At 49.2% G+C, this 26739-nt stretch overlaps 1 protein-coding gene across 2 annotated transcripts in view; it reads left to right on the top strand.

Moving 5' to 3' along the window:
- Window positions 1-26047, top strand: part of WWC1 (WW and C2 domain containing 1) — a gene marked incomplete at its 5' end in the record, with an annotated part of 135079 nt that extends 109032 nt beyond the window's left edge. Inside the window, 10 exons of one of the 2 annotated variants that reach the window (XM_080942462.1) lie at window positions 1140-1226; window positions 2865-3057; window positions 8313-8453; window positions 9982-10073; window positions 16839-16968; window positions 18546-18710; window positions 22398-22490; window positions 23695-23967; window positions 24744-24865; window positions 25879-26047. In XM_080942462.1, coding sequence (XP_080798588.1) covers window positions 1140-1226; window positions 2865-3057; window positions 8313-8453; window positions 9982-10073; window positions 16839-16968; window positions 18546-18710; window positions 22398-22490; window positions 23695-23967; window positions 24744-24865; window positions 25879-25945 — 1363 coding nt within the window. In that variant the 3' untranslated portion in view covers window positions 25946-26047. The remainder of the gene's footprint in view (window positions 1-1139; window positions 1227-2864; window positions 3058-8312; window positions 8454-9981; window positions 10074-16838; window positions 16969-18545; window positions 18711-22397; window positions 22491-23694; window positions 23968-24743; window positions 24866-25878) is intronic. The other variant, XM_080942463.1, reaches the window with a different exon arrangement.
- Between the last annotated feature and the right edge of the window lie 692 nt (window positions 26048-26739).

Below are 26739 nucleotides of genomic sequence, written 5' to 3' on the forward strand. Positions count from 1 at the left end.
AGCTGGACAGTGGCAGGTGACATAGGCTTCTTGCTTGCAGAGTATCTACTTGTAAGGTGGTTTTCTTCCCATCCCCATCCCTCAGGCTGACCCTGGGGATGTCACTGCTGGTTTCTCTCCCTGGGGATGACTTCCACATTGTCGCATGCAAACATTTTAATGTCAGAAATAATCACTCACACTAACTTCTGGTACCTCTTTAAAATTTTAACTGAGTGGACCAGTTGGGTGGCTTCCCCAGTAATTGTACCTACGATGAAAGCCTGAGGTCAATCTCTAGAACACCCAGGGGGTCAGGGACGGGGAGAACTGACTTCCAAAAGTTGTCCTCTGATCTCCATAGGCGCCCCAAAACATGTGCACAGAAGCACTCACATTGACTCTCTCTAACAATAATTAATAAAGCAGCATTTGGAACGTAAACGGAAAAAGAGGTGGACAGATGACTCGGTGGTTGAGAGTCGTCAGTGAAGCTGCTCTTGCACAGGATTCAAGTCTGGTTCCTAACATATACTGTTGGATTGCAACAGCCCAGAGCTCTGGCTCTAAGGGACTGATGCTCCTAGAAGGTACAGGCACTACCGTTACCTACACAAACACACACACACACATACACACATACACACTTAAAAATACACGTCTCCAAAATAAAATAAGCCAAACATAGTAGTGCCTGTCTTTAATCCCAGCACTTAGGGGGCAGAGTACAGACAAACCTCTTGAGTTTGAGGCCAGCCTGGTCTGCATAGCAAATTCCAGGCTGGCCAAGGCTATATAGCAAGACTTTGTCTCAATAATAAACCAACAAGTAAGTAAATTCAAATCCAGATGACTGTCAGTTCTGGACCTGTATCTGGTCATGGCCACCAAGCTGTTGTGAGTGCTGTGACACTCGACAGAGCAGCCAGCTGCCGTGACATACAATTGTCAAGAAAGAAACTGTTAGGCATGGTGACACACACAGTTAGTCCTGGCACTAGGCATACAGCGGCAGAAGGATCTCTGTGAGTTCAAGGCCAGCCTGGTCTACATAGGCTAGCCAGGGATACATAGTGAGGCCCTGTTTTAAAAGAAAGAAACAGGGAAGGGAGGGAGGAAGTGAATTCCTAATTGGTGTTCTACACGCCCCTCCATTTCAGATATGATGAGAAGAATAAGCAGTTTGCAATATTAGTCATCCAGCTGAGTAACCTCTCTGCCCTGTTACTACAACAAGACCAGAAAGTGTGAGTACTGAACCCTGCCACCTGCTGTGCTTCTCCCTGGAAAAGCTCTCTAGCTCCATCTTGCTCCAAGCTCCAACTCCAAATGCCACCATGGGTATTTCCTGCAAGTGAGCATGCTGGCGCTGCCTATGCGCACACAGGCACAGTGGCAAGCTGACCTGCTTTGTAGAGCATCACTATAGATAGTGTTCCCACTTCCTGGTACAGCCTGGATGCCCACTGCTCTAGGAACGCTGGGTGAGCTGGTCCTTCCTTCCTGCAAATTGTGACCTCATGAGAACAGTCAGGTCCCTGTTGTCCTCTCTAGGCAGATATGACTCTCTGGTTGTTTAGCCAACACTAGAAGAATGTGACTGGGTGTCACCTGGAAACCACTAGGCTGTCAAGTGCCTACCATTGTCTGCATGCATTCCTGCTATAGACTGGGCTTATGCTATACCGTATTCATCTACCCTTATATCTACCTGAAGAGCCACAGCAGTTGCTGTATTCAACCAGTGTCCTGCGGTAGGATGTGGAGAGAGCAGAGAAGGCTGACAAAGCCCAAGAGAGACCAGACTGGAGCTTAGAATATCTCTATTGTCTGCTCCCTCAAACAGTGCTAGAACAAGAAAGGCCCTGGTTCTCTTAGGTCCTTGTGCAGAACCATCTATGCCTCGAAGCACAAGGTCTACCCAGACAAAGTCAAACACATTTGTAGTTGTGTTAGAATTGTTGGTAAAGTGTTTGCTACAAAAGTATGAGGGCCAGAGTTTCATCCATCCCTGGGACCCCAAAAAAGCAGCAGGGGTGTAGTCTTGTACAGTTCTAATCTGAGCACTAGCAGATCACTGGGGCTTACTAGCCAGCCAGACTAGTCTATTTAGAAAGTTCTAAGCCAGTGAAAGATCTGTCTTAAAAGAAGAGCAAACAGGGCTCGAGTGATGGCCCGGCGGTTTAAAGCACTGACTGCTCTTCCCAAGGTCCTGAGTTCAGTTCCCAGCAACCACATGGTGGCTCACAACCATCTGTAGTGGGATCTGATGCCCTCTTCTGGTGTGTCTGAAGACAGCTACAGTGTACTCATACATGAAATAAATAAATCTTTAAAAGCAGAAGAACAAACAAACAACAAGAAAACCAAGGTAGACAGCCTGTGAGGACTGACAAAAAAGATTGACCTATGACCTATTGACCTTGCATGTAGCCACATAATAGAATTGTTGAGTTTCTGCCAGCAGGGGGTTAGTGTGTTTGCCTTCAGTGCATGTGTGACCTATTCTCATCATTGCTTGTTTCTAGTGACCAAATCTACGTTTGCAACCAGCTCACCTCAGCCTCCAAATGCTTCGAGTCTCTAAGACTCTGGAGACCCAGCTAGGCATATTGGCACACGACTTTAATTTCAACTCCCAGGCAAGCAGATCTCTGTGAGTCCAGCCTGGTGTAACGTAGTAAGTTCCAGGACAGCCAAGGGCTATAGAAAAAACAAAAGCAAAATAAAATAAAGAATTTAGAGACCCATAGCAGGAAGAACAATTGGTACCTTAGAGCCCTGTTGCACTTTCTCCTCCCCAGCTGTCTGTCTCCCTGGGGATTTCTGTAATACGTCAGCCCTTGACAGCTGACGTGGCTCTCTGGCGGTTCTGCCTCCTCCAGGAACATCCGTGTCGCCGTCCTGCCTTGCTCTGAAAGCAGTACCTGCTTGTTCAGAACCCGGCCTCTGGACTCTGCAGATAGCCTCGTGTTCAATGAGGCATTCTGGGTGTCCATGTCTTACCCAGCCCTTCACCAGAAGACCTTACGAGTTGATGTCTGCACCACTGACCGGAGCCATACAGAGGAGTGCCTGGTGAGAGCTGAGTCTGTCTCTGTCTGTCTGTCCGCCTGGTCTTCAGTCCTTAAGGCGTGAGGGTAAATACAGGTAGGGGTCATGTTCTTTCTGGATTTCGGGCAGAGATGTGCCCTCAGAAAAGAGTGATCTCAGGTGTGTGTGTGTGTGTGTGTGAGAGAGAGAGAGAGAGAGAGAGAGAGAGAGAGAGAGAGAGAGAGAGAGAGAGAGAGAGCCTCCTGTGAGACCTGAAATGAAGCATAGCCATCTGCCTCAGCTCTTTAGAGACCAGAGAAGAGTCACAGATTAATAAGAACAGCATGAGTTCAAATCTCACCTTTACTACTTGGGGTCTAGCTGAGTGGCCATGGGCAAATTCCTCAATGTCTCTGCTTTCTGCTTTCTTTGTCTACAATCCCTTCCTGGTTGCCAACTGGTGAGCGCCATGAACCAAAGTGCCTGGGACAGGTTCTCAGGTCCTTCTGCTCCCCTGGACTCCTTTTGCACTGGCCAGAGCTAGGATCCAGGAGAGTCAGTAACCCTGTGGGAGCGTTGAACTTCAGTGCAGGCGGTGTGCCATTGTTCAACTTTGAGTGACCCCAGGGGCTTCCGGAATATAATTTCTTTTGTTCTGAGCTGAACAAAACAAAAGGTCTTCACTCCGATGCCGTTTCACAGGGTTTAGGTGAAGCTCCCGTGTCTTAAAAGCAATGTGGGCCTCAGAGTTAAAAGAGCTCTCTGGAGAGCCTGTTAGGTGCCAGTGACTGTGATAGGCAGTGGCGATCTGGTGAGAGGGTCTCTTAGACAAGGGGCCAGCATTGTCAGATAACATACAAGCTGTCACATGGTCAAGCAACAGAAGAAAATGTGGAGCTCATGTAGAAGGTAGGCCGGGGATTTGTCTATGGCACTGAGCCTTCTTCCTGCATCCATGTCTGGAAGCTGAGATGGTAACCATGGCATTGCTGCCTCCCCGTGCAGGCTGGTCTTTCTCCTAGTGGCAGCCGGGAGCCTTTGCTCAGAGTCGGAGACTCCTAACTGTCGTGCCCCACCACAGTCTGCTTATGATGGAAAATTTCGGATGGGGAATTCCGAGACTGCATCCTCAGGGTTTAAGGACACATCGCCAGGCTAGCCCTTCCCAGCCCTGCCCCCTGAGAGTCTTCAACGCTCAGTCTCAAATCTGTATCGCAGCTCTTGTTGCCGACCCTTCCATCTGAGCTGCTGTCTGATGAAGCACGTTAATGCAGTGCTGCTCAGACTCGGTGCACGAGGCAGCCATGGAGTGAGGCACCTGGTGCTCAGGTCAAAGTGCAAGTGGAGATGCAGCAAATTGGAGAATCGGCAGTTCCCAGGGGATGGGGTGCTACGCTCCCTGTCGAACTCTGCGTAACACGGTCACAGAAGGCAGAGTATCCACAGTATCCACACAGGTTAAGAGCTCAGTGGACAAGAGCATCAGTTGCTTTCCTGCCCAGCCCATGGCAGAAACCCTGCCTCTCCTGATGATGTTACCATGGACACAAATGCAACAGTAAATGTCAGTTGGGTGACATTTTCTGACTGGCACTAAATTAGTACCCTGACAAGCACTCTTCTCCATTGATTTCACCCATCTTTAAAAAAAAAAAAAAAAGTACTTTGCGCCAGTGGAAACTGAGTCACGGAGATGAAAGCTCTTGCTTTGGCTCACATAGTAAGCCGGGGGCAGCGCCGTATTTGTATCCCTTGTCTGCATACATTGGAGCCCTTCAGTGCCATTTCTTTGCTAACTCGATGCTCCTTGGAGGCTACAAATGGTGACAAAGGGGTTTGGTCATTGAAGGAAAGGGCTTCTAGAGCCAGACTTTCCCAGCAGAGTTTTCCTCAGCCCTGGGAATTCCAAGAGGAGAGGAGACCGAAATCCTGTTTTTCTTCTCCTAAGTGGGTGCCTTTTATTCTTCCTTCCTAATTGAGATCTGGCCATTGCTGGTTGCCATAGCAACAGCCAAAGCTCTCATCTTACAGTGGCTTGTTGCTGTCCACGGCCAATGGGAAACCTCCTCTCCTGCCTCTGTTGGGAAAAGAGGGGGAAAGGACTTTTCTGCTCTGCTAGGGCCGTGGAATCCCCAGTGTGTTTTAAGCTATCTAAATCAGCCATTCCCTTAACAAGCAGTATCTATGTGTTACCGTTGGACCAAAAGCCCCTTGTCTAACCCTCAGCGCAGCCCAGGAAGAAGTCTCCTTTGAGAGAGTGAGCAAGGCGCCAAAAGGCTGTTACCACCCAGTCCATCCAGTAAACTGACAAAGGACCAACACGGGGTTTCAACACATTCACTTTCCTTACGTGTTCCTGTCGAACTGCCTTTTACTTCAGGCTCTTGTCTCCCCACGCCTCAGGGTTTAGGGGGACACATGGCTGCCTCCCTAAGATTGTCCACAGCAATTCTAACACCTGTGTTAATGGGCGTCACACTGTTCCCACCTAACCACTAAGGCCAGTGTCACACGGCTCAGGCCCTGCTGGGTGGACCCCACCATCAGCTCTTAGAATAGCTTTCTTGTTCCGCTCTTGCCTGGTGTCACTAACTTGGCAAAGCCCCGGCCCCCACCCCCACCCATGCTACTGGACAGGAAATCCACCTAAGCAGTGCTGTGTGGCATCCTTTGAAAGATACCACTCCTCTCTGTTATCCCACAAAACCCCGGATGCCCCTGACTCTCACACTCCGTCTCCCGGGACCACACTCTCCCGTTCACACACCCCAACATGTATGGGCTGTTCAGTCAGTCCTGTACATTAAATCCATGAATGAATAAATGCCCTCAAAATGCTGCTAGTTTGAGACGTGCTATTCATACCTCTGGGCTGGCGCCAGCAGGCAGTACACTTTGTCGTCATTAGTAATAGACTGATGAAGGTATCATGCCTCCAAATTGTCCTCATGATCCCCCTGTAACTCAAATGTGGCCTGTCATGTTCTGAACTGCGGTATCCAATATGTTTGTATGCCCCCCCCTTGGGGGTGGAGGGTGGGAGTCATGTTCTAGATGCTTCTCCTGCCTCAGGGAATACTTGTTGAAGGAGTGATATACATATTCTTGTATATACTTAATTTATTCTGTTGCTGGGAGCATGCCAGACGTTTAATTCCTGAATTGGCAATACCCCACTCCCCAGCCCAGCCCTGCATCTAGCAGCCACTGGTGAGAAAGCTGGTGTCAAAATAGTCAAGTGTCGGTACCTGTTCCACACTGTTCTCCCAGAAACTGCTTTAGATAACTAGACTCAGCAGTCTTAGGTTGAATATCCCTGTCAGAAATACTTGGCTAGAACTGGTTCAGATTTCGGAGGGGGGGGGGTTGTTTGTTTGGGGTTTCTTGTGTGTGTGTGTGTGTGTGTGTGTGTGTCTTACTGGCTTGGGATATTTGCATGTATAATGAAATACACTGGAGCTGGAATTCAAGTCTAAATAGGAAATGTATTTGTTTCAGATACACCTCGTGTCCCTAGCCTGAAGGTTAGATTATAGAATTATCTTAATGCACTTGGTGCTTAAGAGAGAGATGTGGCGTGGCCTTGTTTACTCGTGGCATCCTGTTAACCTTCAGATCGTCTTGGGGTTTGGAGCAGTTTAGATTCAGATTGGCGTTAGAGATCCCATAGAAGGAGAAATCAGAAGACAGGCTCTCGGGTGGACTCAAGAGCTCCGCCCCAGATGAGCCCTCTCCAGCTAGAGACCCACTGTGGAAGCTGGGCTTTCCATACACCCGCTACCCAGTGACCCAGAGACTGGTATATGACAACAAAGGGAAGTGGGTGAGTTGAACCCCCAAATCCATCCTGAGATCTTCAGAAGAGGACTTGGTGAAATATTTAAATCTCTAAGGAATGAGTGAGGCTAGCCTGCAGGGCTTACCCGCTGGGGCTGGGCCAGAGGATGGATGCTGTGCTTAAACATCTCCGTTCTCAGTGAGGCCGAGTAGTCTATTTTTCTTCTTTTTCTTCTTAAGATTTATTTATGTAATGTATATGAGTACACTGTAGCTGTCTTCAGACACACAGAACAGCCACCATGTGGTTGCTGGGAATTGAACTGAGGACCTCTAGAAGACCAGTCAGTGCTTCTAACCACTGAACCATCTCTCCAGCCCCTTGTTCTTCATTTTTTTTTTTTTTTTAAATTTAAAGAGTGCATTTGTATGCCTCAAAGAAGAGGTGTGGGGTGTATAGAAAGATTCCAGTCTTTAACACCAACCCTGATCCTGCCCTGTGGCCTGTATAGTTGACCATTTGAATTTGTTTATTCCTTGTCTCGACATTATTTCTTGTTGAACACATGGTCATCTGACCCTCTGTATCTTAAACATGGTGCAAGTGTGTGTGTGTGTGTGTGTGTGTGTGTGTGTGTGTGTGTGTGTAGATGGTTGATTTTGCCTCTATAGTGAACCATAATCCTAGCACAATTCAGGCGTGACCAGGAGAATTCATTCAAGGCCAGCCTCAACTGCACAGCAACTTCCTGTACAAAGAAAGCCAAAACGAAGGCTTCTGTTTATGGTTCATTTCGAACAAGTATTAATGGGATCGATGCCTACGCATGTGTTTCCCAAGCCACAGAAGAAATGCATCCATATTTTTGCTAGATGTTGGCCAGTTCCTTCCATAAGGAATGTAAAAGCAACCTCTCTCGTAACTGCTTCTTCGGTGGTGCGCTCCTTGGGACGCTTAGCTGCTAGAAAGTGTGACTGTGTAGCGACCTCACTGCCTTTAGTACCCAACCCAGAGCCTAACCCAGATTAGCACAGGATAAGTATCAACAAGCAAAACTCAAATAACCCGGTTTTTAAAACGGGCTATGTGTGAGCCTGGCAGCTCACATCCATAATCCTAGCACTAGGGAGACAGACAGAAGGACCAGAAGTTAAACGTCATCTTCAACTATACGGCAGGTTTGAGGCCAGCCTTGGATACATGAAGACCCATTGACATCTATGAAGGGTCATTCATGGATGCTGAATATGGTGGAAAATTAGCACTCAGGAGGCTGCATTCAGGATGTGGGTGGGTGATGTAGTGAATTCAAAGCCAGCCTGGGTTAGATTGCAAAGTTATCTTTAAAAGGGAAGGGAATGGGTTAGGTGACATGTACCTAGTCTCAACTCCTTGAGTGGCTCAAGTTCAGCCTGGGCAACATAGTGAGACCCCATTAGGAAATTCCGCCTCTGTCTCATGGACACCGCCATTATTGTCGTCATTAGCTGACAAATGTATACTTTCTGTGTGCCCCAAACAGGGAGGTGCCCAGATCAGCCTGGCCGAGGTCTGCAGGTCCGGGGAGAGGTCAACACGCTGGTACAACCTCCTGAGCTACAAATACTTGAAGATGCAATGCAGGGAGCCCCAGCCAGCAGAAGCTTCAGGGCCCGGCCACGTGGTGAGTTTGCTAAGTGGACTGATTGGCCTGGAGGCAGGGGGTGGGGGGGGGCACTCACCCCAATCCTGCTGCATGCTCTGGGATGGACCGGGACCAGGAGGAGGAGGGGAGCCAAGAGTAAGAAGAAACAGAAGCAAGTGGGAAGAAAGATCATGAAGGAATGGCCTTCCCTAAGTATTCATGACCCACCAAACTCCCTAATGGGTTTTCATTTTCTCCTTCCATATTCTGCTCCACCTTATATTGCCTCTTTGATTTAAGACAAAACAAAGCAAAGCTTGGAAGTTTTTACAAAGTGCTATAGAGGGTTATATGTGAGTGTTTCAGGGGGTGGGGCCAGCCTAGCACTCGTGAGAACCTGGATTAAAAAAAAAATGTGCAGCAGGAAGGAGAAAGCTGGGAGATAGAACAGAGTCCTTTCTCAAGAATCTGAATTAGGAGAGAGTGCTCGGAACTTGGCTCTTTTGGCCTAGATGACATGGGCCGAGTTGTCACATCTCTAAGCCTCTGAACCTTTTTTTCCCCCCTTTCATGTCCAGTAAGGAGTTTGATAAGGTTTTTGGGAACCTTTGAAGAAATGGATACGGGAACACTCGTTGCAAGTTGTCAATGACACCTGGCCTGTTTTGAATTACTTGAAAATGTTTCCCTTGCTTTGAATTGAAAGTGTGCTCTGTAATCTAGCCAGAGGAAGGTTACCAAAAGTTTAATGGCCAGCCTGGTCTACAAAGCAAATTCTAGGACAATCAGGGTCACACAAAGAGACCCTAAGACTCAAAGAGACAAGCATCCAATAAGCTCATGGCTTCCCTCTGCGAAGCACGGTGGCTGTGTGGTCCAGTGAGCTGCTCCGCTATGTGCCGTGGACCTTGGTTAATTTTACATCTTTCTTCCCTTCCCGGAAGAACTCGTCAGGAGTTTCGGGGTGGGGGTGGGGGTGAGGATGATGGCAGATGAGACATGTCACGGGAAAGCCACGGCTTCTGGTTTTGCTTGGCTGTCAGCTGCTGAAACTGAATACCATCTGTCAGGCTAGTCTTCTGTGTGTAGAGCATCAGAGTTTCTCTTCATACGGACTTTTCCTAGTGCTTATTGGAGGAAAACGAGGGTCATTCTCTCAGGCCACTGTATTCCTCATTAATGACGCCACTCAGTCCCTTCTCCTGGAAGCCCCCCACCCCCGCACACTGTTACCAGACACACAGTGCTTGCCTCTCCCTTGACCCATATGTCCTCGATGTTCTGCGTGACATGAAGACACTGACAGGCAACTCTCTGGTCTCCTCCAGTCACAACGATAATGCTGTTCCCTTTCCGTTAAACTAACTCTGCCGGGTAGGTCCACACAGAGATGCTATGCCTCACGAGACCAGAACAATACTTCCCATGTTGAGTGGCCAGAGGCCAGATGCCTGGCAGCACCGGCCTTTGGGTTGTCCCCTGTGTTCTCTAGAAGAAGAGGCTGGGGTGCCTGACAGGTATGGTAGCAGCCAGACTCCTGCTGACCTGGTGGACTCTGTCTCTGCAGGATGCCGTGTCTGCCTTGCTAGAGCAAACAGCTGTGGAGCTAGAGAAGAGGCAGGAGGGGAGAAGCAGCTCCCAGACGCTGGAAGGCAGCTGGTAAGTGAGTACGAGCCCTGGGGCTAGGTCTCTGACCAGGTAGGGGCCATGGGCAGGTTCCCCTGGAGCATTAAAGACTTTTGCTTACTTATGGAAAAAGACTTAGCATAGCACAGTGGTACCTAGAGCCCTTCCCAGTTTGTGTTTCCGTGAGTCTCCTGTGCCTTGTTCCATGCTGATGTTACCGTTTGTTTCGGTGTCCTGATGTTGATTTGGGCTTAAAAACAAACCAAACCAGTCATGGTGGCACACATGGAGAAAGACCGCTGTGAGTTCAAGGCCGACCTAGATGACACGGGAAAAGAATTTAAGCCCTACTGTAGGTTTTAAATTCAAAGCACTGGCCATGAAGAAGTAAGAATCCATGCAGTGAGAATTGTAGTTGGTTGTTAGGTATAGATGGGAGAAATAAATGAAAAGGGAAAGTTCCAGGTTGGGAATGATTCTCACTGGCAGAATATTCACCGAGGGCATACATAAGGTCCTCTGCTCAATTCCCATTGCCAGGAGGAGGAGAGGAAGAGGACATTTTTGAGGCCTTATTTTGTTACTTAAGAACATGTTTCTTTGTTACTGTTCTACTGTTAAGGAGGAAACAGTCCGGTCTCCCGTTGCCACAGTGTTACTGGGAACCCGGGCTTTCTCCTCCCTCCCCACAACCCCACCCCTGATTTCTATTTTTACTCTGAGACATCATTATTAAGACTGTTTATAAGGACACGAGGTGACTGTTGTATCATTCACCAGGAAAGATTAAAGTGAACGTACCTGTGTGTCTCACAACCAGTCACATAGAGCCTCCCGAGAGTTTCTCCTTGGCTAGCCTCTGCCAAGCCTCTGCGGCCCACTCCACTGCGAGGGAGACTGAGAAATGTTGCTTAGACGTGAAAAATCTAAAGAGGCAGGAATGGATCTGAGGCAGAGGAGCTAGGTCCACCTCAGAGGAGAGCTGGCGAAAGTCGAGAGCATCAAAGGAAAATGCTCCCTCGGCCTGGCACCTCCCCATATTTAGAAGGAAAGGTGGGGTGGTCGAGCCATGCTGAAGACCCACTCCATATTGGGAGGCTTTCTCCTTGAGCCAATCAGAATGTCTAGACAAGAACGACCCCATTGTGTGATACATTGTCCCATACCATGTGGCTCAGTGCTGCTGGATTCTTTTCACATGGACAGCAAGATACTTCCACACACAGCAGCTAAGACCCCCACTGGGGTCTCAATGATGTCTTTGTATAGACCCTCAGCAAAGCCTTTTTTGTTTGTCTGTTATCATTTGAGACAGGGTCTCACTTTGAAGTCCCTGCTGTCCTGAAACTCACTGTGTAGACCAGGCTGGCCTTGAGCTCCCCCAGAGAGCCACCTGCTTCTGCCTCCTCACTGCTAGGATTAGAGACGTGCACCACCACCCCACCCCACCCCCCGCCTCACTTTAACTTTTAAAAATCTACCTGTAGATGGTTCAGTGGTTAAGAGCACTGGCTGTTCTTCCAGAGGTTCTGAGTTCAAATCCCAGCAACCACATGGTGCCTCACAACCATCTGTAATGAGATCTGATGCCCTCTTCTGGTGTGTCTGAAGACAGCTGCAGTGTAATTATATAGAATAAATAAATCTTTAAAAAACAAATCTACATGTAGCAGCACTTGAGAGGCAGAGGCAGGCAGACCTCTGAGTTTGAGGCCAGCCTGGTCTACATAGTGCGTTCCAGGACAGCCGGGGCTACAGAGAGAAGCCCTGTCTCGAACACCACCCCTGTCTTGAACACCACCCCTCCCCCGATAACTAACAAGGAATTATTGTATACTCGCAGGAGACAGTGTCATATTTTGGTAACTGCAGTATGTTATAATCACAGGCCTTGAATGGCTGATGTCTCTACTTCATAGAGCAACATGCGGACTTCTAGCCTTTGTTCTAGTTTTGAGATAGCACCTGACTATGGAGCCAAGGCTAGCCCGGCAGTCACTATGCAAACCAGGTTCCTCTGAAGTTTCGGGATGATCCTCTAACCTCTGCTTGCTCTATGCCCAATTTCTTTTAGCCATTTTTTTTTAAGATTTATTTCATGTATGTACACACTGTCTTCAGACACACCAGAAGAGGGCATTGGACCCATTATAGATGATTTGAGCCATCATGTGGTTGCTGGGAATTGAACTCAGGACCTCTGTAAGATCAGTCGGTGCTCTTAACCACTGAGCCATCTCTCCAGCGCTTAGCCATTTTTATACATAGCTAGCTGTTAACTGTAGCCAGACTGTACTACCGTACATAGCAGAACTTATCTTCCTCTCTGAGTCACACGTGACCTTTCTTCTTTTGGAACTACCATTCTCCCTTTTCTATGAGGTCAAGTTTTGCTTCCATACATAGGGGATAAGGGGCAGTGTTTGTCTTTCTGCACCTGGCTTCTTTCCCTTAGCCTAATGTCCTTCAGGTCCTTACGTATTGTCACAGGTCACACATTCAGCATTCAGTGTACACAGGCCATGGTTGCTAGTGGACACTTGGCTTAGTCCATCCCTTGGCTGCTCTGGACAGAGGGTGAGCAGACTTTCTACTGTGGTCAACAACCTAAAAGATATGCTCAATAGCTCTGGGTTGTTATCACTGGTATAGTCCCAGATTTTGTAATTGGCCTTGGAAGGAGCCTCCCCATACAGTCTTTAACTCCAGGGGTCACCATATGTTTCTGGGGCAGGACCAGATGGTAAATACCATCTGCTGTGCTACACAGCTTCCGCTGTGTCTCTGGAGTTGCTTCTACCATGCGGAAGCAGCCGTGGGCCGTGAGGGACCAGCGGCAGAATCTGTGTGCTTTCAACTGCTCCATTTTTGGATGCTGGGGCTGACATTTCTTAGCATTTGTCCATGCCGTGATGATCATTTCCCTTTTTATTAAAGGTATTTAAAGGGGGGGGGGCTGGGAAATGTAGTTTGGTTGGTAGATACCTGCCTAGCGTGCACAGAGTCCTGGGTTTAGTTCCCCAGCACTTCGCATGGCCTATATAATTCCAGGCAGGGGAATCAAATTTCAGGGTTATCCTTGGCCACATACGAATTTCAAGGCTAGCCTGGGATACTCTGAGACCCTGTCACTACATATAAGTATAAATATAAAAGTAATTCACAGCTTCAGCTGCCCAGCAGGCTGGGCTGGCTCCACTGGGGATAGCTGCTGAAACACACGCTCCTTTGCCATCTCTCCCTGTGATGAACATACCAGGCCACTGGGATCTTGTATCCCTTTGTTTCTGGGATGGTCACACTGTCCGTCTCACTCCCTGTCCCTGGCAACCCTTATGCTGACAGTCACCCAAGCTAAGGTCTGATGCCAGAATCGGCCCAGGTCCCCTCTCCCCACACCCTGGCAAGGGATCAGTGGTTTTTCCTGAATTCCAAGCTGATGCTGAGACTTTTCAAGCTGTCTCCTAGCAACCACCTTCTGTTCTTGCTCCCCTCTTGGCCCCCTCTCTCCCCACCCCCTGCCATTCACACTTCCCAGATGCCAACTTACAAAGAGGGCCGGGCCTCCCAGAGCTGCTGTGGTGGGCTGGGTCCATCTGCAGCTCCCTTCCCGAGGTCTGGAGGTGGCTTTTGATCTGGGGGGCGATCACCAGCTCAGATGCACCTGCTCCACTCTGGAGCCCAGTGGCGGGTCTCCCGAGGTCAGCCCTCGGCACTAGGGCACTTGCAGTATTAAGGCCCAATGCATCTCTGCTACCCTCTCCCCGTTTCTTTTTAACTGTTTAGATGCCTTCATCGCAAGCATCCCGAGGAGCATTTCTCTCCCTTGTTCTGTTCTGTGACAACACTGGCCTCCAGCTCTCTGTACCACACTCAGGTAGAAAACTGCATCAAGTAGTCACAAGCAAAACAGTTCTTCGTAGTATTAGAAAACATAGAAGAGGCAGCAGTGTGAGAGGGGGCTTGCCCTCAAGCCTCGTGACCTGGGTTCAATCCCCAGACTCCACACAGTAGAACAAGAGAACCAACTCCCTCCTGAAAGTTACCCTCCGACTCCTGTGTGTGCTCTGTAGCATGCCCATACCTTCACACACACACACACACACACACACACACACACACACACACACACGAGAATTACCCAGAAAGAAAGCACAGGAAAAGATCGTCTCACACCTCGGGAGAGTGAAAGCCCAGATGTGTGTCTAAGACAGTGTTCATGGGTGGCCATGCTCTGTCTCTGAGCCTGAGCATGTCACCTCTCAACACACATGTCACGTTCTCTGGTGGGCTTGTTAGGCAGGAAACACTCCCACCAACAGACTAAGAATGCCCCGAACATGCACTCTCCAGCATTAAACTGAACTAGGATATGTACATTTGGGGCTGGAAATACAGCTCAGTAGCAGCATGTTTCCCCAGTACCGAAGTCCAGGGGTTCAGCCTCCAGCACCACCAAAGTACAAACTGAATGAAGCCAGTGTTCGTGACAAGTAGTGACTTGTCAGATGTCACGCCACTAACTTGCCTAGGAAGTGACATGGCTTGCTCGCGTTCTGACTCTGCTTGGAGACACATGGTAACGCCGGCTGGTGTTTTTCATCCGTCGCTTGGTTTGCCGCTGCAGCGGGTGAAAGGTGCCCTGTGCGCCGTTTCTCTGCACCGGTGAGGTTTGAGTGCAGTCTGGAACATTTCGATCAGATTTACGGTAAAATAGCAGAGCCTAGCCTAGCAGTCAAGTGTTCAGTTGGGCTAAAGCCATCAAGCTGCTCCCTGTTAGCAGCCTGTGACACTGGATGAGGCTGTGAGCCCGTGTACCTGTGAGGTGTCCACACCCTCCCCCCTCAGCACTATTGACTTTCTGAAGTAGCCAGGAAGAGCCAGTGAGTGGCCCCTGAAGATTCCACTCTGTGCTCGCTCCGCGTGGATCTGTGTCTAAAGCTGTCGAGGTTACTGGGGCTACAGGGGAGAGCAAAGCTCCCCTTGTGGCAAATTCCTTCCTGAGCGGGGAGGAGTTTCCAACAAATGGAGGTTGACTGTCCCCATTGGGGAAGCCTCGGGGAGATGCTGTGTTTCCCCACAGTGCGGCTCACAGCAGACCGTGTGTCGCATTTTGCTTTGGCTGGGATTCTAGTGGCTCAGCATGGTGACTGCTTCACACAGGCCAGTACATCTCTGAGAAGGCAAGATGGGGGGAGATGTAAATTACCACACAACATGTGCAGCCTATTAATCTTACAGTTCCTCCCAGCCCTGGAGACCAGGGCACAGGTAGTAACATGTCACCAGAGTACGGGTTGTTCAGCAAATGGTACGGAATGCTTAGCTATACAAATGGTGTAGCCAATTATTATTTCACCTCCACCAAAAGTCAATTCGATTTGGGCTAAAACATCAGAGCAGAAACTATGAAACATCTAACAGAAAGGATAGGAGATTCTGTTGGCAGTGATGTAGCTCCGTGGTTTGCCTAACCGTGCATAGGAAGAGTTCTGAATTCAAGCCCAGGATAGCCTTAAAGAGATAAGTAATCAACCCAGGCAGTGGTGGTGGCGCACATCTTTAATCCTGGCACTTAGGATGCAGAGGCAGGCAGATCTCTGAGTTCAAGGCCAGCCTGGTCTACAGAGTGACTCCAGGACAGAGAAATCCCGTCTTGGAAAAAATAAGACAAAACAGACCAACAAAAGGTAGAGTGGACCCTGATCCATCAATGGGTATCTTTATAAAAAGGGGGGATTTGGGCACATAAGGAGACACCAGGCACTTGTGAGCACAGAAAACACCAGTGTAGACAGCAGGAAGGAGCAAGCCAAAGACAGGGCCCTTGGGAAATGCCATACATCTATATAACCTTGATCTTGGACATCAGCCTCTGGAACCGTGGGAAATAGAGTTCTAGGGGGTTTCACTTTGGCTGTTTTAACTAATAATGTCTATTATCTAACAGAAATGACCACCTGGCTCGATACCAAAGACCTGTCCACAGGTGTTCACAGAACTTCAGTGTGGGAGACATAGCTGCAGTGTGGTTTTCGGAGACTGATGAAGTGTTAAGCACCCCACATCCGGTGGAATATTACTCTGTAATAAAAAGAAAATGAGCTGCTGATGATTGTAGGACCAGAAGGAAATTCAAAACATGCTAACAGAAGCCAAGGATGCTAGGACATGTGTTGTCTGACTCTTCCTATATGTAATTCAAGATGGCTCAGAGGTTAAGAGCACTAACTGCTCTTCCAAAGGTCCTGAGTTCAATTCCCAGCAATCATCTGTAATGAGATCTGATGCCCTTTTCTGGTGTGTCTGAAGACAGATACAGTGTACTTATATTTAATTAATAAATAACTCTTAAAAAATAACAAGAAAGAATCATCTTATTCAATCTATAATACCAGAAAGCCCACTGGGAGCCACCAGGGAATCTGAGAGAGACTAGGTGGAAAAGTACCTTTCTCATAGGAATGTTCTGCATCTTAGCGCCCCCTTCTGGCTTCCATGGGCTCCTGCACTCACATGGCACACATACAGACTAGAAAAGCACGTAGACGCACATACACAAATTAATGATAGAATTGGTTATTCTGTTTGGGTCCTAGAGGTAGAATCTGAAACATTAGACATGCTAGGAAAATGCTTGGACACTGAACTCCAGACAGCCACATATTGAAGGTTCTTTTGATGCATACCCTCACGATCATAAGTCTTAGAGACCCTGCTTGGATGCGCTTCCGGGCAGGGGAGGAGGAGAGGTGGGATGGTATCTGGTGGAATAACCATAGAATTATGTCACCACAGGACGTACGAGGAAGAGGTCAGTGAGAATGAGGCAGTAGCTGAGGAGGAAGAGAGAGAGGACGAGGAGGGAGAGGAAGATGTCTTCGATGAGAAGGTCTCCCTGGAGGCAGAGGAGTGTCCAGCATTAAAGGTAAAAAAGAGGAAGCCTGAGTCTCTACTTCTGGGCTGTTGGCATCAGAGGACAAGCACCGTACTCAGAAGTGGCTGTCCCTGTGCTTTGATTTGTATTTGGAGACAACAGTGCACCAGAAGGGGCCGATGCGTCCCTACCTTTTCTTCTGTCCTTTGTGACTTTCCTGTTGACCTAATCCCATCTCAAGCCTTGCAGTCTCAGTTGAGAGCCCGGCACCTCTGCCCCTCCCTAGCCTCCATTTTATCATCTCTAAAATGTACACGCTAACACCAGCCTTGCTCATAGGCCTGGAGCTGAGATCTGTATTGTCAACCCTCAGGAGCCTGCAGCTAACGTACGTGATGTTCTTGGACAGAGCCGTGAGGCAGAGGTCCCCGTGCCTGTGGCCACGGGGGTCCTAGAACAAAACAAGTACCTTTTCTTTCTTGCTGTAATAGTAAAAGGTTCTGTTCTATCGGTTCTGCGAAGTGTTACTCCAGTGCGGAGCCAAGCGCAATCCCCTAGGCTGGTACCCACACATCTTGTTCCATGGGCCCCACGTACCCTCACCTTGCGCCAGGCAACCGAGCAGGAACTGTTGGTACCAGCTGCCTATCAGCCATTGTTTTCAAACTCTGTCCTCCACAGCCCGGTAAAATCAGGACTCAGTAATCAAGAACTTATCAGTCAGATTTATATGTTAAATTCTCAATCCACAATCCATCCACACAGTAAGCTTACAACCGTTTGACAAACATGAAAACCGCCCACCTAGATAAAACAAATTGGCCCATAAGAACACTTAGAAATAGTCATATCTACCTAAGAGCCACACAGACAGAGATGGTTCATCTTCGTCTTCCATCTTGAATCTCCCTCTTTCTCCTCCTCTTCTACTTTACCAAAATGCTGTTCCAGCCCACTCTCTCTACTGTCCAATCATGCATCGCCTTGGCAACAACCTACAGTGAGTTCTCCCACCAGAGGGCGCTCTAGTCTCACTTTAGCATGTGCTGTTCCTGCCAAGCTTCTAGACTGTGTTTGTGTCTATTGCTGGTGCCTGCTGTGTGCAGGTAGTAGAGGTGGCCTCTATGCATTGTGTGCGTGTGTGCGCGCAAGTGCGTGTGTGTGTGTGAGTGCGTTTTGACAGGGCCTCACTGTGTAGTCCAGGCTGACCTTGAACTCAGTTTCCTGAGTACTGGGATTATAAACCTGTGCTACCATGCTTTACCATGGTCCTGTTGCCAAAAGTACATTTGTTATCTGCCTCCATAATTCCAGGAAAATATCAGAGTACTGGCTCTGACCATTACTTGGGGGGCTAGGAGGTCTTGGATGTAGCTGGTGCTTAAGTACACACACACACTAGGACCTGAGAACCACCATGGCTAACAGGAACTGCTGGCGTCTGGGAAGGGACACCCTTGTGATTGCCATTCCTGTAGGTGCAGCTGCTGGGGCCAGCATTGTGAGAGCCCAAGAGGTTCAACTATGCCTATGGCTAAAAGCAAAATAACAGAACGGGAGTTGCCAAGTAGACCAAGAGAGGGCCCTGAGACTCGGGACACTGGTGTAAAAACTGACTTCTTCTGCAGGTGGACAGAGAGACCAATACTGACAGCGTGGACCCATCCCCCACAGTGGTACGCCCCAAGGACCGACGGGTGGGTGCCCCCTCCCCAGGGCCATTTCTTCGAGGGAATACCATCATCCGCTCCAAGACCTTCTCGCCTGGACCCCAGAGCCAGTATGTGTGTCGGGTAAGCAAGCCACGGTGCCTTCCCTCCCCTCAGAGAAGCCAGAGGTCTACTCCAAGTCTGGATGCAATTAGGGGTTACTCTCACGTTCCTTGGACCTTTTTACTCCATCTGTTGATATAAGAAAATTAGCTGCCGTGAGTGGCTTAGTGGGTAAGAGCTTGAGTTCAAGTCCCTTTGCATCCATAAAAGCCAGATATGCCTTTAACTTTAGCACTGGGCACAGAAACAGGTGGACCTCAGGACCTCACCACCAGTCTACCTAACCACGGTTACAGGCTTTGGGGTCAATAAAAAGACCTTGTCTCACAGGGAATAAAGCACAGAGTGGTAGAGGACCACAACCTGTATAATGTCCCAGGCTCTTTCTCTGTACACCACACATACACTACACAAACAGAAAATAGACGTCTTAAAGAGAATATGCTGTTGCAGCCAAGAGAAAGAGGCAGCTTTCCTTGATTTAAAAATATAAAGGTATAAACTAAGGCACAAAATCTGAGAGTAGCCCAGCACAGATATGATCTCAGCTGCTGGGTGCCTAAGGCTAGAGGCTCTAGACTTTGAGAGTTCAAGGTCAGCCTGGGTTTGGTGTGGGCCACCACCTCTTGTGGTAAATATTATTTGGGGGTTTCTATGCCCACCTTAGATCGTTTAGTTCCCAAATAAAAGACACAAACTTTCATATTTATAATAAACCTTAAAAGTACTAGACCTGGGCAGATACCAACTCTTCATGGTATTTTGGGGTATCCACAACCCCAAGATGTGTCTTTCTTCTGCCTGGTCTGGTTCTCTTTGCTATGTGCTCTTGACCCGCCTGCTCTAGGGCATCTTCTTCCCCTGCGACCTTCCTCCTCCTTAGTCCCTGCCTTAAACCCCAAGCCCAGGAACCTTCAGCCCCGCCTACCTCTCAGCTATAGGCTGTAGGCATCTTTATTAACCAATCAGAGATAACTTGGGGGCAAGGTTTACAGAACAAAAGCTGGTTTCTGCGGCTCTGCTCATTTTGGAGCGTCCAGGTCTTGGGATTCTGTACGTACTATTTGAATGCGTAGAAGGACAGGCCCCACCCACTAAAAAACTACTCTCTGGCTTCCCAGAACACTCTTTGGCCAACTGCTTCCTCTTCATTGAATGTCCTTGCGTGTGCATCTTAAAGGCTCTGTGTGTATGAACACCACAGCAAGGGGCTGCTGGCTGCCTTAGTTTCCATTATTGCAACGGAACTGTTTTGTGTTTGTGTACACCGCAAAACACCACTGAAACTAAGTGCCTGGCTGAGTGTTACTGCCCACACCCGTAAGAGTTCCAGGTCAGGTCGGGGGGCCCTGAGCCTGCCGTACCAGCAGCCAGGAGGAACGGTCAGAAGGGTCAGGAGTTCAAAGTCATCTTTGGTGTCTTAGTCAGGGCATCTATTCCTACACAAAGCATCATGACCAAGAAGCAAGGAGGAAAGGGTTTATTCAGCTTACACTTCCACATTGCTGTTCATCACCAAAGGAAGTCAGGACTGGAACTCAAGCAGGTCAGGAAGCAGGAGCTGATGCAGAGGCCATGGAGGGATGTTTCTTACTGGCTTGCTTTCCATGGCTTGTTCAGCCTGCTTTCTTATAGAACCCAGGTCTGCCAGCCCAGGGATGGCTCCACCCACAATGGGCTGGGCCAGGGATGGCTCCACCCACAATGGGCTGCAGTTGACCCAGAGCTGAACTCTGCATTCAGCCCCTAGCTCAATCATGTTTCTCTCCCTCTCCCTCTGCTTCTGCCCCTCTCCTTTCTCCTCTCCCTCTCTCCCTCTCCCCCTCCCTGTCCCTCCCAGCTGCCACTCAGTGAGGTCCTCAGCCCTTTCCTGACTATCCAACTCATCCAACCCTTTCTGGGCCAGCCTACTTTCCTTCGTGCATGGAGGGTCTGGATACCTACCAGGTCCAAGGGGTCAGTCGTTCTGGTTGCCTGGGCTCTCGACCCAGCTGCTGCTCCCAGCCTGCCTTAAGGGCAGCATACCTAAGGCATGTGCATGCCTTACCTGAGTCCTGGGCTGAAGTGATGCTTGCTTCCTCCCTGCCCAGAACCTTACAGATCCACTGAATAGTAAGTACGAATCAGTGGCAACCGCCATCCTTTCTCCTCTCTAATTCAGAAGGCACCACACTCCTGGCTGTCATGTTGGAGGGGGAAGGGGATATTCCAAGACCCCAGAAGCCCATCTCAGACCCCAGAAACCTCAAGTCCTGAGACTGTGTGGGAAGCTTCCTCCTCTCCTCACCTCCACCTGAGATGTGGAGTGAAAATGAGATTCACTTTCCTATCACTGTAGTTTCCCCTAAAGTTCTCACCAGCAAAAACTGAGGCCTCCTCTTCTGGGTTAATTCTCATGCGACTCATTCTAACCGATCAGCATCTGTGGGGGCGGTTCAGGCCCACTGTATAGGGGCTGCAAAGCTGATAGGAAACTTGGGATTTCCTGAGGTCACAGAACACTGCTGTTGAAGACCCTGCATTCTACTGAAGGATGCTACAGTTAAGTCGGCTCACAACTGCAGAGAGAAAAATCAATCAGTACTTCAGACCGGGATGGGGTGGGATTCGGGGTGACTGAAGGAGTTAGAGACGCCTTCTGGGATAATAGCTAAGACCTCAGCTTTTGCAGATCAACCACCTCGTGAGTGTGCAGTGAAAAAAAATCACATAAATGAATGTCACTCATCAGAAGTCACACCCAGGGAAATCAGTGGTTTGGCTACACCAGGGGAAATTAATGCATGTTTATCCCCAGGGTTAGAATATAGCTGAGATTTTGTTTTACAGGAAGTAGGAGCGGAACAGTAAAGTGTTACTCCTTCCTACAGCCCGGCTGTCAGTTAGTTACATTGTAGCCAGCCCATCTGTCAGTTAAGTTGTAGCCACATAGTAGCCAGCGCTCTAGTAGCCAGCGCTGGGTCAGTGAATGTGTGCGTGTCTGTGTCTGTGAGCACAGGCCAAGTGTGGGCGTCTGTGGAAGCCAGAAGAGGTCTCCTGGATCTGGAATTAGAGATGTGAGCTATGGCTGTGAACTGCCTGACGTCTGTGCTGGGAACCGAACTCTGGTCCTCTGCAAGAACAACTGGTGCTCTTAACCACTGACCCATCTGTCAGCCCCAGTACCCATCTGTTTTCAGGGTCATGGTATCACAGTGCTTATGTTCATAATGACCCAAAAGACAAGAGCAGTGAGGCCCGTCATTGAAGCCACTGAGGCCCAGGGACCGTCAAGGCTTCCCTAAGTGAAAAGGAAAAACTTCTGACTTTGAGGAAAGAAAACCTATTACATGCTGAAGTTGCTGAGACCTGTAGGAAGTTATTTTCAGTTTCTAGCTGCTGTTTGGTTCCACCTGCCATGGGAGCGTCCCCCTGAGACACCGGCAGGTGTGGTGCATCCTTACAACACAAGCAACTAGAGGATGCAGCAAGGGTCATGCAGGGACAGTGACACATGCCACACCTAATGTAGTTTAGCCAGTGGTCACCTTAAAGGGGTGGGAAGTTCAGAGCAAAGCCTGGAACAAGAATCTCGGTGTCTGGGTCGAATTTGGGGAGGTGGTCTCTTCCTGTTCTCGCTGAACCTTTTTTTGGGGAGGGGTTGCATGGGCGAGGGGTGCCAGCACACACTCCTCCCACGCCTGATGCCCTCTGGTGTCTCTCCTGCAGCTGAATCGAAGTGACAGCGATAGCTCCACTCTGTCCAGGAAGCCACCTTTTGTTCGGAACTCCCTGGGACGGCGCAGTGTCAGGATGAAGCGGGTAAGAGTCACCTTAAAAGCTCTTTGTGCCCGCTGCTCTCCGCTTCAGGAAGGCCTATGGCTAACCAGAGGCTGGGTGTGTCAGGGGAAAGGGAGAGTGGGTAGGACAGGGCGGGTGGGATGGCTCTACGGATGAAGGGGCTTGTTGTGTGACCTCGATGACCTGAGTTCGATCTTGGGAACCCACTTCCCAGAATTGTACCCTTCCCCTCTACATGTGCACCAAGCATGTGCATGCAGTCACTCTTGGGTGTGCACATACACACACAATCATAGACCAGACACACAGACAGACGTTCCCTCTGGAAGAATATTCTAGAACTTCCACATTTTCTGTCCCTACCTTTGTACTTGTCAGGGGCTGGGGACATGACTCGGTGGGTAAGGGCACTTGTTTTTACTAGCATGAGGACTCAAGTTTGAGACCCTCACCTAAAAAGCTAGACATGGCGTTAGGGGTGAGATGGAGACACGGGTTTCAGTAGCCTAACCAGTCCTGGTCCAGTGAGAGGCCCTGTCTCCAGGCAGTGAGATGGGGAGGTAGGGGAGACACGCAATACCATACACTGAACGCTCACCGCCAGGGCCTCTTTCTAAACACTGCGGCTATTTTAGCAAGCAAGCCTTTTTAAGATCCAGCCATAGAGATCACCGAGAGGGTGCTTGCTCAGTGTGTACAAAGGCTGACGCCATAAATCAAACATTCTCACAACACTTCTGCCACACAGCGGAACCACCTTCTTTCTTTCAGACACAGAAGAGGGCATTGGGTCCCCATTAAGGATGGTTGTGAGCCGCCATGTGGTTGCTGGGAATTGAACTCAGGACCTCTGGAAGAGTAGTCAGTGCTCTTAACCACTGAGCCATCTCTCCAGCCATCTCTCCCGTTCTTCCTCCTTCTTTGTGAGATAGGCTTTTCTGTTTAGCCTTGGCTGTCTTGGAATTCTCTCTGTAGATGGGGCTGGCCTCGAATTTACCTGTGCCTCCCAAGTGCCCGGATGAAAGGCATGCGCTGCCACTGCCTTTGATCTTTAACTTTTTATTGACTCTATGTAAATTTCACACCATGCACCCCAGGTCCACTCATTTTCTAGTCGTTCCATATCAGCCCTCCATCCTTATAACGTACCCCGAAAAGAAAAGAAATTTTTAAAAAATGCAGTGGGGTTCAGGGGACTCGGATTCGTGGGATTTCTGGGCTAGAGCCTCGGGTGGGCATGGGCTATCTATCTCCATCCCCACAGCCTTCATCCGTCAAGTCCCTGCGCACAGAGCGCCTGATCCGCACCTCGCTGGACCTAGAACTAGACCTGCAGGCCACGAGGACCTGGCACAGCCAGCTGACTCAGGAGATCTCAGTGCTGAAGGAACTGAAGGAGCATTTGGAGCAAGCCAAGAACCACGGGGAGAAGGAACTGCCCCAGTGGCTCCGTGAAGACGAGCGCTTCCGCCTCCTGCTGAGGATGCTGGAGAAGAGGGTAAGCGCCTCTGCTGGCTGCCTTTCAGAAGTCCTGGGATCCCATTGTTGGTCCCCTGAGGAGTTCAGGACCCGGGAGCCCCTACCCACCCCTATCCCCCAGCTTGTTCAATACCTGCTTAAAGCATATACTGAAGTCTAGTCTAGATGACGAAGCTAGAGTGAAACCCTGTCTCAGACACAAAATAACAATCAAACAAAAGAAGGGGGCAGGAGAGATGGCTGGTGGTTAAGGGCGTTGGTTGTTCTTCCAGAGTTTCTTGAATTCAATTCCCAGCAACCCCGTCATGGCTCACAACCATCTCTAATGGGATCTGGTGCCCTCTTCTGGCAAACAGGTGTAAATGCAGACAGCGTACTCCCACACGTAAAACTAAACGCATTTTCTTTTTTAATTAAAAAACAAAAGTCAAAAGAAAGACAAAACAATATTGAGTCATTTTCTTGGTCTGTATATTCAGAGCAGCTGTAAAATCTCCCCTCCCCAAGTACCCGAGGAGCCATCCACTTCACTAGGTACCTTCGTCACATTTCCTCCAGACACGCACAGGGCTTCCCTGCCTCGACGCTCAGTCGTCACAGGTAGATGGTGTGAGCAAAGCTCATTATCCTTGTACACAAAGCAGACCCTATGGCGCAGACTCTGCATTGCTGACTGCAAGTCCCGCAGGCCGCAGGACTCTCTCCCAGGCCACGCCCTTCTTTGCTTTGCCTCCCAGGCCACGCCCTTCTCTGCTTTGCCTCCCAGGCCACGCCCTTCTCTGCTCTGTCTCGCAGGTGGATCGTGGGGAGCACAAGAGTGAGCTGCAAGCCGACAAGATGATGAGAGCAGCTGCCAAGGATGTGCACAGGCTTCGAGGCCAGAGCTGTAAGGAGCCCCCAGAAGTGCAGTCTTTCAGGTGAGCGGACCCCCCCCCCACCCCCCCACCCCCGGCACCTTGGCTGGCCTCTGTTCCCAGGCCCTGCTCCTGGGCCCTGACTGCCTCTGTTGCTAGCCGAGCTGTAGCCTCCATGGCAACAGATGTTTATTCTCCGCCAGCTCCCACAATGCCGTGAGTGCCGTGGTGCTGTTAACAGTCCCCACGCGGCTCAGCCCAGTTTTCCAGAGCCTCTTGTTTAATGAATGAGCCACCTGCCTCATCCTGTCCCCTCAGCCTTTCCGGTACTGAGGACTGCAGGGGCCTGACTGGTGATAAAAGGGGAGATAGTGAAGTAGATGCTCACCTAGTTTCCTGGCTCTGCTTGCTTGCCTGCCTAATAGAATCACAGCTGTGTGCTTCCCTTGCTGGACACACACGCCATCAGAGGATGGTCGTAAATGTCATTTGGTCCACACACCTTCCAACACAAAGGAATTTAGATTCATCTTCCATTTACTATACTGTGAGTTCAATACCAACCTTTGTTCCATGAGAATCCTGCCTCAAACACACACAAAAAACAGAAATAAACCCGTGTTCATACACACACATGCATACGTATGTGTGTGGTTTTCCTGCTTTGATCCTGCATTAGCATTGGTCACGCTAACGGGTCAGGCATGATTTGTGTCTCCTGTGTTGCTCACAGCGAAGGATGTTTGACAGTGTGTGGCTTGTTTGTTTTTAAAGATGGGTCTATATGGCTAAGACCTCAAAATCTTGGACCCAAGCCTCTCCCGTTGCTGGGACTAGAGGCGTGTGCCACCATGCTCAGAGTCCACAGATTTCAGACTTCACAGCCAGAATTCAGGCATGCTAGCAGCATTTAATAGTGGCCAGGGCTGTCGGTAAATATCCCACAGTATATAGCAAATGGATCAGGGTATAGCTCAGTGGCAGACTATGTGCTTGGCATGCACACACACACACACACACACACACACACTCGTGCATGCACCGAGTGAGGTTGAAACACCTGTTTTCCATCACAGGGAGAAAATGGCATTTTTCACGAGGCCTCGGATGAACATCCCAGCTCTCTCTGCAGATGACGTCTAACCACCAGAAAAGTATTTCCTTTCTTGCACGGACCATGCTGTGAAGGTTGACTGTGACTAAAGTTATTTATGAGGCATTATATGAAGGTACTGAGTCACAAGTCCCCGAGCGCTCCTGTTGGTTTGAAGACACACAGACTTTTTTTTTTTTTTTAGTTCAGGTTTTCTTGATATTATTTAAAAAGACAAAGCGACCATAACAACAACAACAACAATAAACAAACCAAACAAACAAAAAAACCAGCATTAAAAAATGACAGGATTGTATAGTTTGTATATTTAGGAATGTATTTTTGGGAAAGAATTTAAAGGAACTAAAGCAGTGTCCGGTGGCTGCTAGTCTTAAAATTGTCTAGAGTTTTCTTTTTGTACAGCAACAACTTTTAGAGGTTTCCCTGCAATTAAAAAAAAAAAAAAGTTGTATTTGCAGGGCGATAATCCTCAGAGGAGGTCCCGCGGGGGCGCGGCACAGCTAACCTGCCCTGGTTAATATTATTTTGTATAATAATATGAAGAGAAGGATGTTCAGAAATTGTGGGGAGGGGGGATTCTAAGACTGTCCACGGGTCTTTGTGAGCTGTGATGTGTCTTTCACGTGGCCACCTGACCTGAAGCTGGTAGGGTGAAGCTGGCTGAGCTGGGCCACGCCCATCTGGTGACAGGCCACGCCCATCTCAGATGCCCGGTAATGCCGCTGTGGGAGTGAGGGGAGGGCCGCGGAGAACTGCATTTGGATCTGTCTCTATCAATAAAGTGGCCTTTTTAAGACAGAGTTTCTTGTCGTTTGTCTCCCTG

This window comes from Micromys minutus (assembly GCF_963924665.1).
Source record: "Micromys minutus genome assembly, chromosome: 31".
Classification (NCBI taxonomy): domain Eukaryota; kingdom Metazoa; phylum Chordata; class Mammalia; order Rodentia; family Muridae; genus Micromys; species Micromys minutus.